Source organism: Dermacentor silvarum, chromosome 1, assembly GCF_013339745.2.
Source record: "Dermacentor silvarum isolate Dsil-2018 chromosome 1, BIME_Dsil_1.4, whole genome shotgun sequence".
NCBI classification, from domain to species: domain Eukaryota; kingdom Metazoa; phylum Arthropoda; class Arachnida; order Ixodida; family Ixodidae; genus Dermacentor; species Dermacentor silvarum.
Window position 1 is genome coordinate 255,281,592 of NC_051154.1, and position 12,336 is coordinate 255,293,927.

At 44.3% G+C, this 12,336-nt stretch overlaps 1 protein-coding gene across 1 annotated transcript in view; it reads right to left on the reverse strand.

Moving 5' to 3' along the window:
• LOC119439416 (uncharacterized) overlaps window positions 1–12,336 on the reverse strand; it is a 593,935-nt gene that overhangs the window by 227,591 nt on the left and 354,008 nt on the right. Inside the window, exon 9 of the mRNA XM_049660818.1 lies at window positions 1,134–1,220. Within this exon, the coding sequence (XP_049516775.1) occupies window positions 1,134–1,220 (87 nt within the window). The remainder of the gene's footprint in view (window positions 1–1,133; window positions 1,221–12,336) is intronic.

Genomic DNA, 12,336 nt, shown 5'->3' on the forward strand with positions numbered 1-12,336 from the left:
GAGAGAGAAAAAAGGTCACGTCCACGGCGGCAACATCACCGGGTCGAGTGATGCTCGCCTCGCACACACTCGCACGCACGCACATGTGCACTCGCTTCGCATTCCGTAGCGGCGGAGAAGGTGCTTCCGGTTGCTGCTTGCGCAAAAATGACAAAATTTTGGGCGAAATCTTTAGCTTGTCAGTGGTGACAATTTGTTATTTCGAGGGGGTCTCCCACTGCCACTTCGTTACGTAGAGGTCTCAAATACATGTGCTTCTATGGAGTAAAGGCGGGAAATAGAAAAACTGATATATACAGGAATTCGTTATATGGAGGTTCGTTATAAGCAGGTTTAACTGCACTGGAACGTGGTTTTTGTTGGAGTGGCCAATTGCACCGAATTTGTGCCAATTGATTTGAAACCAATGTTTGGAATAACCAATCGCACCAATGGGCCATACCAATACACATATATACCCCACAAAGCAAACCTAAATACGATTCCAGCTGTCAGAAACTGGTTTGCTATAGCCTTAGTACTGCATGCATATATAGCTACAATTCATTGCAGTTTCCTTGATTGGGTTCATAAAGTACGATTTCTCAGTTGGTTATGTTCTAGCTAGTTTATTCCTATTGGTAGTCGAGTTGGGAATGTAAGGTGGGCCTAGCTGGTTCAAACTGGCAAGTCCAATTGTACTCAATTGGTTGCATCCCCTACTCGTAACCAAGTCGTAACTCTTAATTGTAATTAAATGGAGGTAAGGATTTCCCAATGGGCCCAGTTGATTCCAATTGGCAAGTCTAATCGGACTCAAAAAAACTCAATTAGTTTCACTTTGACTCAATCGTAACCAGTTGGAACTAGGGATTTTAGAATCGGTTCCAATTTGGTCCAGTTCATTTCAATTGGACACTCCAGTTGGTTTCTCCTCTGACTCAATGGTAACAGGTTGGAAGTAAGGATTTTCCAATTGGTTCCTATTGGTGCCAGTCGATTCCTATTGAGAAAGCTAATTGGAGCCAATTATTTTTTTTTGACTGAGAATACCCACATTTTTATTGCCTAAATATCGACATCAGAATACCTTCATTTTATCTGAACATCCGTTTATGTCTTGTTTATGAATTCACATACGTGCCAACACTTACTCCCTGATGCAGGAAGCTTCCGACAACGGCGTCCAGCAGAGCATCCAGAGACGAGTGTAGATTCAGTGTGAATGACAGCTTGTCCAGGTTGTCGTCCCTGAACGACATACGGATGGCGAACTCCTGTTCTCGAAGTGGACCTGCAGCGTGGAAAAATGCAATTCAGTTATCATTAAAAAGTTTTAGTGCATCATAAAGCACATGTGCCCACTTTAATATACAAGGCCCAAAGTAGGCACGAAAAAAATGCAGAAACGAGCCTTGTGCAGCATTACATACACACGCAAACTTCCTTGGGTCTCTTGGGTAGCTAGTGTTACAACATAACTGCACCCAGGCCACACACTTCAACCAAAACTTGTCCTTGCTACTTGTGCTTCATCATGACAGTGAGAAATAAATGATAAATTGAGCTTTTGCTTAACTTAACTCTCACTTAGAGGGCAGAGGATTAGCAATCTTGTATTGTTTTAGGGATCGGCTGTTCGTTTCGACACTGTTGGCATGCCTACCAAACTAGGCACCTCAAAATTTGAGAACATTGTCAGGTAGGGGGGGGGGAGAGAGGCAACAATAACAAAAAATACAAAGCTAACACAATGCCTCAAGCACAAGGTTGCAAATTCATCCGCCGGCGGTTACCACTCCTTGAATGCACAACAGTTTGCAGCTATGTTTATGAAGTTTGCAGATATGGTTTAGGCATTGCTGCGAAATTGCTTTGATTTCCATCCATCAGATAGCATGACAGCTTGATGCCAAAAGTACTCTTGTGTGCCCTTTCCGCCTCCGCGACCTTGAGACGCAACTGCAACACACGTCTCGCCCTCAAACTGATCTCTATTCGCTTCTCGTTCCGGAGCCCTTTCCTCTCGAGCTTGCACCCTCCTGCTCATCGAACCTCGCCATTAACTCCACTCCCTCAAGCGCCATTGAAAACTCAACAACATGCATGCAGCTGAGTGTGAATCTATGTAAACCGTAAAAGTTAGGTTAGGTTATTCAGTCAACAATCAAGTCAATAAGCAATGATTTTTAGACATTGTGTTTATGAACTATATTTTGTTTTTACCTAGATACGTTTGGACATTTTTGATAGGGCTATCCTCTCCATAACCATCGTATCCCCCCCCCCCCATGGACTCACTGCTGAAATCGTGTAAACGCGAGCCTACAGTGCTGGTGCAATGCCTGCTGCTAGAAAGGACTTCACGACAATAAATTTACAGACCTGCAAAGGGCCAAAGATGAGCCGGCCTGGTGTAACAAAGATGCTGCGTAGAAGGTACAAGGCAGGTGCCACGGGCCAGCTGTGGCGGCTTCTCATCATGGAACAGGCTGCAGGCGGCATAGAAGGCACGTGAAAACACCACAACATTGCCGGCGTCGATGCTGGACACCACCAATGGCTCCTTCTCTGATCGAGTCTCGATCTCCCGCACCAGCTTGTTGAATTCTGACCCAGACATGAGGACCATCTTGTCGAGAACATTGAAGGCGATGTGCAGGTTGGCCTTGAATGCAAAGGCACAAGGAAACTGCATAGTCCTCTGCACCTCACACCGCACCTAGAAAATCAGTGTACAATATTTGGCACAGCAGGGCCACCCGTTTCTTTTATTGCAAAAACAATTATACACGCACTCTAGCTGCAATACTGGTGCTGATGACTTGCGACACACACACTGTTCCAGTATCGTGCAGCCTGCTTCAGGCAGGCAGTGAAAGGAGGCAGAACTATAGTGTTCCGAAATTCTGGCATTCCTTGTTGGCAAGCAAACAAGCGCCTTACATACATGAAAAAATTGCTTTCTCCTTACTGTTTCTGTGGCTTATGTACGTTATACTAAAATACAATGACAAGTTTACTATACATTGCGTTTACTTACACAAAGAAATAGCATTGTAACTAACTATCACTAATGTAACTCTTAACTATAACTATTCGCCAATAAATGGCAAATGGAGCCTTTCTGTGCCAGTGATTAGTCCTGCTAGTCCAGAGATTCCAGGAGTCCACAGAGGCGTTTTAGTAGTTATTTTATCATTTTGATGGGAATGCTGTGCTTGTGAATGGTACCAGCATTTCAGAAAACAAAATTTTTTTGTGGGCATGGTTGACTGAAACGTAGCGTATGCTTGGCTTCTAAATTCTAATATTCTGAAGCTGTGTTAATAATGTGATACCGGTTCGTAATAAGAACCGACTAGGGAAGCAATTACATCTAAAGTGTCCTAGTCTGACGAGGCTGCAACCATGTTTGATCGTGTTTGCCTACAACAGAAGGAATGCCCCAGAACCCATACCTGAACCTCGTGACTCCACTTGAACGCCGCATCGTGGGATGGGTATGTCCGAATGGGTGCGTAGCAGATGAGTGTCCCATGGGAACAGTGCTGAGAGAGCCGCCAACGCACGTGCCTTGCCAGGGAGTGGTCTCGTACAACCAGCTTTAGGAAGAGGCCTCCGCAGAGGGAGGCCATGCGCACAGCACCGCCGATGCAGTTGCATCCGATGGCAAGGTAGCGCTCCAAGCGGAGCGGAGCTGACACCGCTGCGCTGCCAGGCCTTGCTGGAATGTCGCTCACCACTTCGCCCATCAACATCGCTGGTATCTTGAGGGGAAGGTAGAGCTTGATGAAGCGTTTTGCATTTATCAGCACCTGAGGTGTCGAGCACAGGGAAACGCCGTTTTCTGGAGACATGCCAGCAAGTTACTTTTGATAATAGTTGTTACTGAACTGCTCCTCTTTTTTTTCTCCTCTTTATTTCTGCTCAAATAATTCTTGCAGAAATCTGTTTTGCAGAAAATATCCCCCCCAACATTGAGGAAAAGAAACAAAACCAATTTCAGAAATGTGTCAGCATGGCTAATTAAATAATTGGGCCAGTATTTCTACAACTTCAGGCATATGCTTCATCCCTGCTTGGAAGGAGGTGGGTCTTTACACAACATCTTTTTAATATCTATTCTATGAGGTGTAGCGCTGAAAACTTGTACATATATGTAATGTTATGTGCTTATTTTGAATATAAGGTCTATTGTTTATTGCTTTCCATTCAAATTTAATTATCTTCTGCAAAGATGTGCAAATTATGTGCACCTTAGATATTGCTAAATAGGGCATCAATGGCTTCTGTACGATTCAAGGAATGCAATAAGACCAACCTTAATGTTCTGCCTTACCAAAAACAATATTCGCGAGACTTCAAGGTTAGACACCAGAGAAACACTTTCAGTTTTTTGAGTTTCAAATTCAGTACCTGGAGACTCGAGTTCTAGGTAAGGCAGAGCACCTAGGTTGGTCTTATTGCATTCCTTGAATCATACAGAAGCCATTGATACCATACTTAGCGATATCTAAGGTGCACATATCTTTAAAATCTTTGCGAGATAATTAACGGATGCTTACATCAAATCTGCACGGAAGGAGAAAAACGAAAATGGACCTCATATTCAAAATAAGCACATCAAGTTTTCAGCGCTACACCTCGTAGAATAAAAATATAAAAACATTTTGCTTTAAGACCCACCTCCCCCCATAAAGGCGCCCTGAAACACTTTTGGAAATGATCACAGAATGGCTTCAGTATTAAAGGATGGCGTCTCGCGAATCTCCAGCTGCGTTATGCACCGATACGTGGCTTTATTTTTTAGTCTCTGCCAGCGCACTGGAAGCTACACAAGGGAGAAGTCAAGGGGACAAAGTCCAGTGCAAAAGTTGTCTCGGCGGCGCAAGGGCTCCTTGCAGCGTTCCGTGGTGGCCGCAATAGGTGACCCATTAAAACGAGCAATCGCAGGGAATTGTGGGGCGCACTGTCTGCTAGCAGCTTCCGGTTCGACAGACGATGCGGCGGCATCGGCGGCAAGCCGGGCGAATGCGTTTTTCTACGCCGTTTCAACTGTCAGTCATGCGAAGCTTTCCGTCCGCTTTGTCGACCAGCAATGTTGTACCATTCATGCAGCTGATTTCTAGGTTTCAGTTCACTCTGGGTGCGACAATGACGAGCCAAGAAAGGCAAGAATATGCTTTTGTTCATAAAGGAACTCTGGTTTTCGTTTCGGCGGCCTTTTTGTTTCTGCCAGGTTTAGCTCTACGACATTTGCCACTGCTTGGACGCACCATCACTGACTTCTCTGCCTGCAGGTCAGTGATGGTGCAATTTATCAAGCGTACAGAAGCATTACTTCTGTACGCTTGAGGTGGGTGCTGAGGCGATGGCTGTAGCAGCCTGGTAAATACTGCCCTGTGATCGTCGCTGCAACCGATATCGCCAGTAACGGCACAGCTAGCGTAATTAGATGAAGTGCTGAAAATGTTCCAAAATTGCGCGCTGCCAACGGCACTTCTTGGTCGAAACTCTAGGTTCATTTGAAGTGGTAAAAACAAGTTTTCGCTTTGTTTGTCAACAAGATGGGGAAATGGCCGTATCGCCAACACATTACGGCTGCGCATTACGTCTCTGTGTTCAAGGAACTAAAGTGGGCTAGTTGGTTACGAGTATTATATATGTAACTCGCTGTGTCCCGTTTAAATTTGCATCGTAAAACCACGTTTCATAATACATCTATATGTGCATGCGAGTATTGAAATAGTTTCTTGAGTCAATGTTAGAGAAAGAAATATCTTGGGGAATCATTATGTGTTGACCCTTACACAGCTCATCGCCGCCCGATTAAGTACGTACATTCAGTTGCTTTTTTGTTCAGTTTTAGAAGTGGCAGCCATGCCTCTGATGCTTGTGCACAGCCTACTCAGCAAGGGATGCTGCAAGGCAGTAGTTACACGAGTTTACCATTAAAGCTTGAATTTGAGCAGCCACCGGCTGAACAGCCGACCATGCTTTTGCTAGGTGCCTGCAACCAGGTAAATGAGTGTGACAAAGCCGGACTGCGAGCGCATCAATAGGCTTCAACAGTGAAGTGGTGGCGGCGGCTGCGCTTCCTCGAACCGGAAACAGCGAGCAGACGGTGCATCCCAGAATCTCGCTCTTTTACGGGTCGGGTCACCTATAGTCTGTGCTACACAGCATGCCCCAGCTACCTTGGGGGTTACACACAGCAGACTAAGCTGTGCACAACCTTGTCCGTAGACTGGCACTACAAAGATGAAACGGTTTTTCGGTCTTTGTGATTACAGACATACTTGTTTCATGTACAAGTTTCAAGTTAGCAGTTATGTATTACTGAGAATGTTCTTGCAATCGCAAGATAATTTGTTAGTGTGAAGCTAGTCTAATGTGCTACTTTTTGTTTGCCAATGTGGCAGTGCACAAGGTAGCTCTACATTTCACACCCGTGTACCATAACTATGCAACAGAGTACAGGCATTGACACCCGGACAGTACAGAAATAAAAAAAAAATATGAGGCTCATTGTCCAAAGGGAACACATAAGCTATTAGGACACTCTTGTGGGGAACTCCGGATTAAATTTCAGCTCCCTGGGGATGGTTCTTTAAGGAGCATCTGATTGTAAGTACAGGCACATTTTGTTATAAAGAAGTTGCATCCAACACGAAAATACCGGTTATATCTCGGTTATAAAGTTACAACCCCTTCAAGTGCTAAAATTAAAAAAAAATGCTTCAAATGCAAAAGCACCGATGACAAATATATTGAAATTGCATCGCAAATGCTTATGATCGTGCCTGTGCTGCAAGTTTGAATATTATGTGGAAAGCACTTTAGTGAAAGGAGTTGGAAGACGAAATGGATGGCTGTTTGATCTCAGTGTCAGTACGTCGTCGTGCAGTGGTTTCACTATTTGTTTTTCGAAATGTGTTACACCCAGGCCATATTTAATGTGGCTGAATGGATGGATGCTTTCCAAGTATGCTAGACATGAAACAGTCGATGGTCTCATATTAGACATTGTAGGGAGTTCTCGCATCAAGTCCACATTTTGAAATCCCAACAAAACACTGAAGAATTGACAATTTCTTGCTCCCTTCCGCAGCAGCACGTCCTTAACGAGTATGAAGATGCAAGAAATATGTTGAAACTGATATTTCAATGAACAGAATTAATTGGCATCTAAAGAAGAAACCCTTTGCTGGATATCGAGTGCTTTCGAAGCACTCTTTTTGTGAACAATTCCATCACTTGAAGGGGTTGTAACATAACAGACGAGAAACAGTCAAACCTTGATACAACGAAGTTGTACTTGCAGCGAAAAACTTCGTTATATCAAGAATTTTTTTATATCGAGGTTTAGTTATTTCAATAGTACTAAGATGGGGGAAAATGAAATTATGGGGTTTGACGCACCAAAACCACGATCTGATTATGAGGCACGCCATAGTAGGGAACTCCGGAAATTTGGACCACCTGGGGTTCTTCAATGTGCACCTAAATCAAAGTACACGTGCGTTCGCATTTCGCCCCCATCGAAATGCAGCCGCCGTGGCTGGGATTCGATCCCGCGACCTTGTGCTCAGAAGCCCAACACCATAGCCAATTAAGATGGGGAAATAAAAATAGTTTGTTACATCGCGAATTGCTAAATCAAGGTTTGTTATATCGAGGTTTGACTGTAAGAATGCTAATGCTATACACACCATGAAAAATTGCACATTTACTTCGCTATTTCACATTCACTATTGCACTATATGTGATAATTTGTTACATTCATGCTCGTTAAATTGAAGTTCGACTGTACCCAAGTTGTTCTGTATTCTGCCCCCATCAGAATGCTGCTGCTGTGGTCACCAAACTAGGTGGAAAGTACGAACCTTCAAGATGTTGAGATAGGGCACAACAAATCGGTATTCTGCGACTTGATCTTCGCACCCGCTACGGTGGTTGAGGTGTAGGTCAATATGGAGGCTGCGCTGGTCATGCTGGAATGTTGAGTCCACCCAATAGTTACGGTGGCCGCGATAAAGATATGCGGAGAACTGATGGTGCTGCACGTATGTTCCGAGCTCCGCCAGCGTGCCAAAGGAGAACGACAAAACGCTCACATTCCAGTCCAAGGGGTGAGTGGCCAACTGAAAGGCCTCGAGGGGGCTCGGCACCAGCCACTGGAACAGTGCTTTGTTGGACCCCTGGTCACGGCCAGCATTGCACCATGTGCGACCCACCTTGAATAAATAAATTACATATAGAAAATAAATTAATTCTGGGATTCTATGTGCCACAATCTGAAATAATATTTAACTGGAGCTCTTTAACGTGCACCTAAATCCAAGTACTTGAGCACTTTTGCATTTTGTCCCCATTGAAATGTGGCCGCTGTGACTTGGAATTGAACCAACGGTGACCTTGTTGCTTAGGAGTGCAATGTTTAGGCACTAAGCCACCATGGTACATGAATGAATGAATTAATGCTTTTTATTTGTCATACTTGGGGTATGAACTCCAGACAAAGATAAAGACACTGGCTTGAGGGCATGTAAGGCACAGAAAACAAGTACTAACACACATTATGCAAGGGCAGGCCACATACACTGTATGTCGGCATGCAACAACAAAATAACATTTCAACCATAAAGGGCACAAGAAGCCGTATGAAACATTTGGGGATGAAAGATGTACAACAAGATTCCACAAGCTGAACATTAGAAAACAGCACTATTGGAATCCTTGAGTAAAGCATAGCTTAACGGAAGTGGGAGGAAAAGTGTAAACATCATAGGAAGCACCATACTTATTCAATGTTGCAGCAGTGTATACTGTACGGTCTGTTGGCTGTAGTTTACCACAGACCTTTGGAGAAAGATGGCACCACCAATTTTGCTGTTTATGCTTATGTCGCAAACAATCCAGTGTTCCACAATCTGCAATTCATTTTAAGGAATTCCTATACAACATTAACCAACAACTCTCAGCACAGCTGTAAGACGGTATCGTGCACAAACTGTACGTCACTAACATGATCGCTATGGATGTATCACAAAACAAGCAGTGAACTCTCACCTGTAGGTGTTTAGTGGACGGGCCAAACCAGGTGATGCCAGGCCACTCTATGGTACAATCCACCTGGTAAATTGATCCTTCATAAAGGTTCCTGCTCTGCTTGCAGCATACCTCGCCAAATGAAAATGTTGCGTCTACGTCCAGCAGCGGGGGCTGCTCGCTGAAGAAGGCTCGATACTCCTTTAGGTATCTGTCGTGGCTTTCACTGGGGTCCGACAGGATCCACCAGAGCTGAAGCTTCAGCTGGGGATATGTGGGGGGCATACTGCATAGCATTTAGGAAAAATTCTGGAATTTAATGCCGCAAAGCTGCGCAATGGGTTATGAGAGACCCAATAGTGGAGGGGGCGCTCTGGGTTAATTTTGACCAGCTGCGGTTTGCTAACGAGTACCTAAAGCACAGACGCACCAAAATTCGGCCGTGAGCATTCCAAAATCAAATGCCCGCGAGATTTCATGCTCTGCAGCAGAACATGACCACTAATCCATCGCGATGAATGCGTTGCATTTGCCCCGTAATTAGTTCTGGTTCATTGAGAATCTCAAGTATTGTGGAGCAAGAAGCCAGTTCATTTGAAAATCATGTCGAGGACCCACATTGATTCTTAACATTCTAGATTCTGCACGACTTCCAGTGAGGGGTAATAGAACATCCAGTTATGTCACAAACAAAATATTGTATGGAGACTATTATGTATCTATGCTATCTGAAACTAAACTTTCCATGTGGTCTGAAATTTTATTGCAGCTTGCCCTTAAGCAAAGGATGCTTAACAACAAAACTGCAACAAAATGTATGGTCATAAATTGCTGGCTTTACTATTTTGCCAGACAGTGTCTTACCAATATTTGCACTGGGCATACTCGCATTGTGCAAAGATTTACCTGAATAACCATAGTCTCGTGTGAAAATCCTGTCTATGCTTATGAGTAACTTTAGACGACACCGGGAGTGGGATGTCACTGAAAGTTATATTCACACCAATACGTCTCGCCTGCAGAGTCAAGGTTCCTCCAACCTTCTTAATTACAGGTTGCAGCATTCTAATGGACAATTTAGAGTACTTGTCCATATCTACACAATTGCTCAGCAAGCACCACATACAATTAAAAAAACAAGAACGCTTAGCGGTCTGTGTACCTGTTACAAACACACTTACGACAACAAATCAAACCATTTCAGTGGAGAAAGAAAAGTTAGATCTTTCCAAACAAATGGGCTGTCGAGAAATGGTAGGCCGTGTTTTAATATCATAATGAAAAAGTATACCTGCCAGCTACAGCTTTCAGGAGCTCTTCGGTTATCCAGTTTCAAATTTAGCCACTGGTGTTTGAGTCGTGGTCTCCATCACAAACCGAATTAAAGATAAATAAAAATGTCAAGAGAAAGCTTAAGCTTAAGGCCAACTTGGATGCCGCCTATAAAAATGCATGTAAAACGCAGAAATGCTTTTATGAGACAACCCATGGACCAATTTGAATACAATTTATTGCATTTAAAGAATGTTAAAATCTGGTGACTGTAGAAGCAGAATTTGGATTTAGACCTGAAATGTGTTACTAAAATTGCCAAAAATCTGTTAATATAGATATGAAGTTTACAAATCCACAACTCTGCATCAAAAAATATCGCATTTCTGTAAACTCTACCCATTAGATTATCTAAAATGGGCACCTCTTATGCAAATTTACAGCTCACATGAATTCATTACACTTGCAAGGGCTTTGCAAAAGTACCACTCGCACATTAGTGGTATGTTTCGGAGTGGTGTATAATACATGAATATTGTCCGCTTTAGATGTATTACTGTAGTTTACAGAATCTTGAAATTTTGCGATTTTCAAAAACTTTATTAAAAGATAGACGGCCCCTAAATAGAAAATCTGTTTCTTCCAGTCACTAGATTTTAACGATTAAAAAACAATTTCTCCATTCCCGTGCATTTAGATAGGTCCTTGAGCTAAAGCTTGATCTGGTAGATTTAGCTGGATGCTTTCGAGCTCTCTAAAGCGGTCTTGTGGTGCGGATTACCACGGCCGCCGATTAAGGCCTGACGCGTGCATCGAAAACGGCGTCGCGGTGCCTCGTAGTGGTGGACTTGTCTGGGATCGGCATAGAAAAACTCAGGAATGCGCTTGGAACGCCGTCGCCCGTGGAAGCTAACGCTTCCCATCCCCGTCAGCTAGCGCCGTTGGGCCCAGCCAAGCGGCCGAGAAGGCCAATTACGGCTGTGACATTCGCTCCCATTTCAGCCCGCCAGTCGTTGCAAGCCACCTTCTTCCCGGGAGCGCGCGACCGAGATCCGACAAACTCGCCCACGTGGCTACTCCGATTGCACCCCCCTGCCTAAGCCTATGGCTACGACCTAGTACAGTTTCTCAGCAATGTTTCAGAGCCCAAATAGACATGATTATTTATTTGCACCAGTACATCCCATCGCGATTCTTTTTTTTTATGTTTCTGCCATGCCCACTTGGATTATTCATAAGTTGCAGTTTGGGTTCATCCGATACGAACACAACAATATTTCACTTATTAGAAAGTACGCAGGTCACGCAGCAGACGACGCGCGGCCGCCGGCGCCATGTCTGCACGCGCTCACGCACCATCTCTGTCTGGTGAACATTTGTTAGAAAACAACAAAGACAAAACTTGCCAATTTCTGATCGCAACCAATGTGCGTTACGGTCACAGGTTTCAAGTGCTGCGCGAAATACGCAGAATCGTTCTTTTTCTTTACTGTGCCCATAAGACGTTTGGAACCAATGGACCTCGAGCCGTATTCTGAAACGTTCCACTACGGTGATAGTTCGCGTTTCACCTCCGTGCGCGCGCTGATTGGCTAGTTGAGCAAAATTGAATGAGGTCGGGCTCAACGAGCCAATCAGCTCATCCCATTTTGCTGAAACAGGCAATCAGCGGGCGCCTGAAGGCGAAAGGGGAACTATTGCCGAAGTGGAACGTTTCAGAATACGGCCCCTCAACTCTACAAGGATGGCGAGCTGGAACATAACCATGTTAGCAGTGTACAGCAAAACAACATGATTACACAAAAAGAGTAGGTCTTTGTGTCTTCGTTTTGCCGTGCGTTGTTAACTTGGATGACAAAAGCACATGACAAGCGCGACAAATGTTAATGGGTAGCGCCTACGCTAAAACACGACACGCGGAATAAAACACGACAAACGTACGCATACGGCCAATCTTACCTTTCGACGCGCAATCGCCGTCAGCTCGGTGCACGACAGAGCAGCCTAGGAAGATGCACCAGATCAAATCGT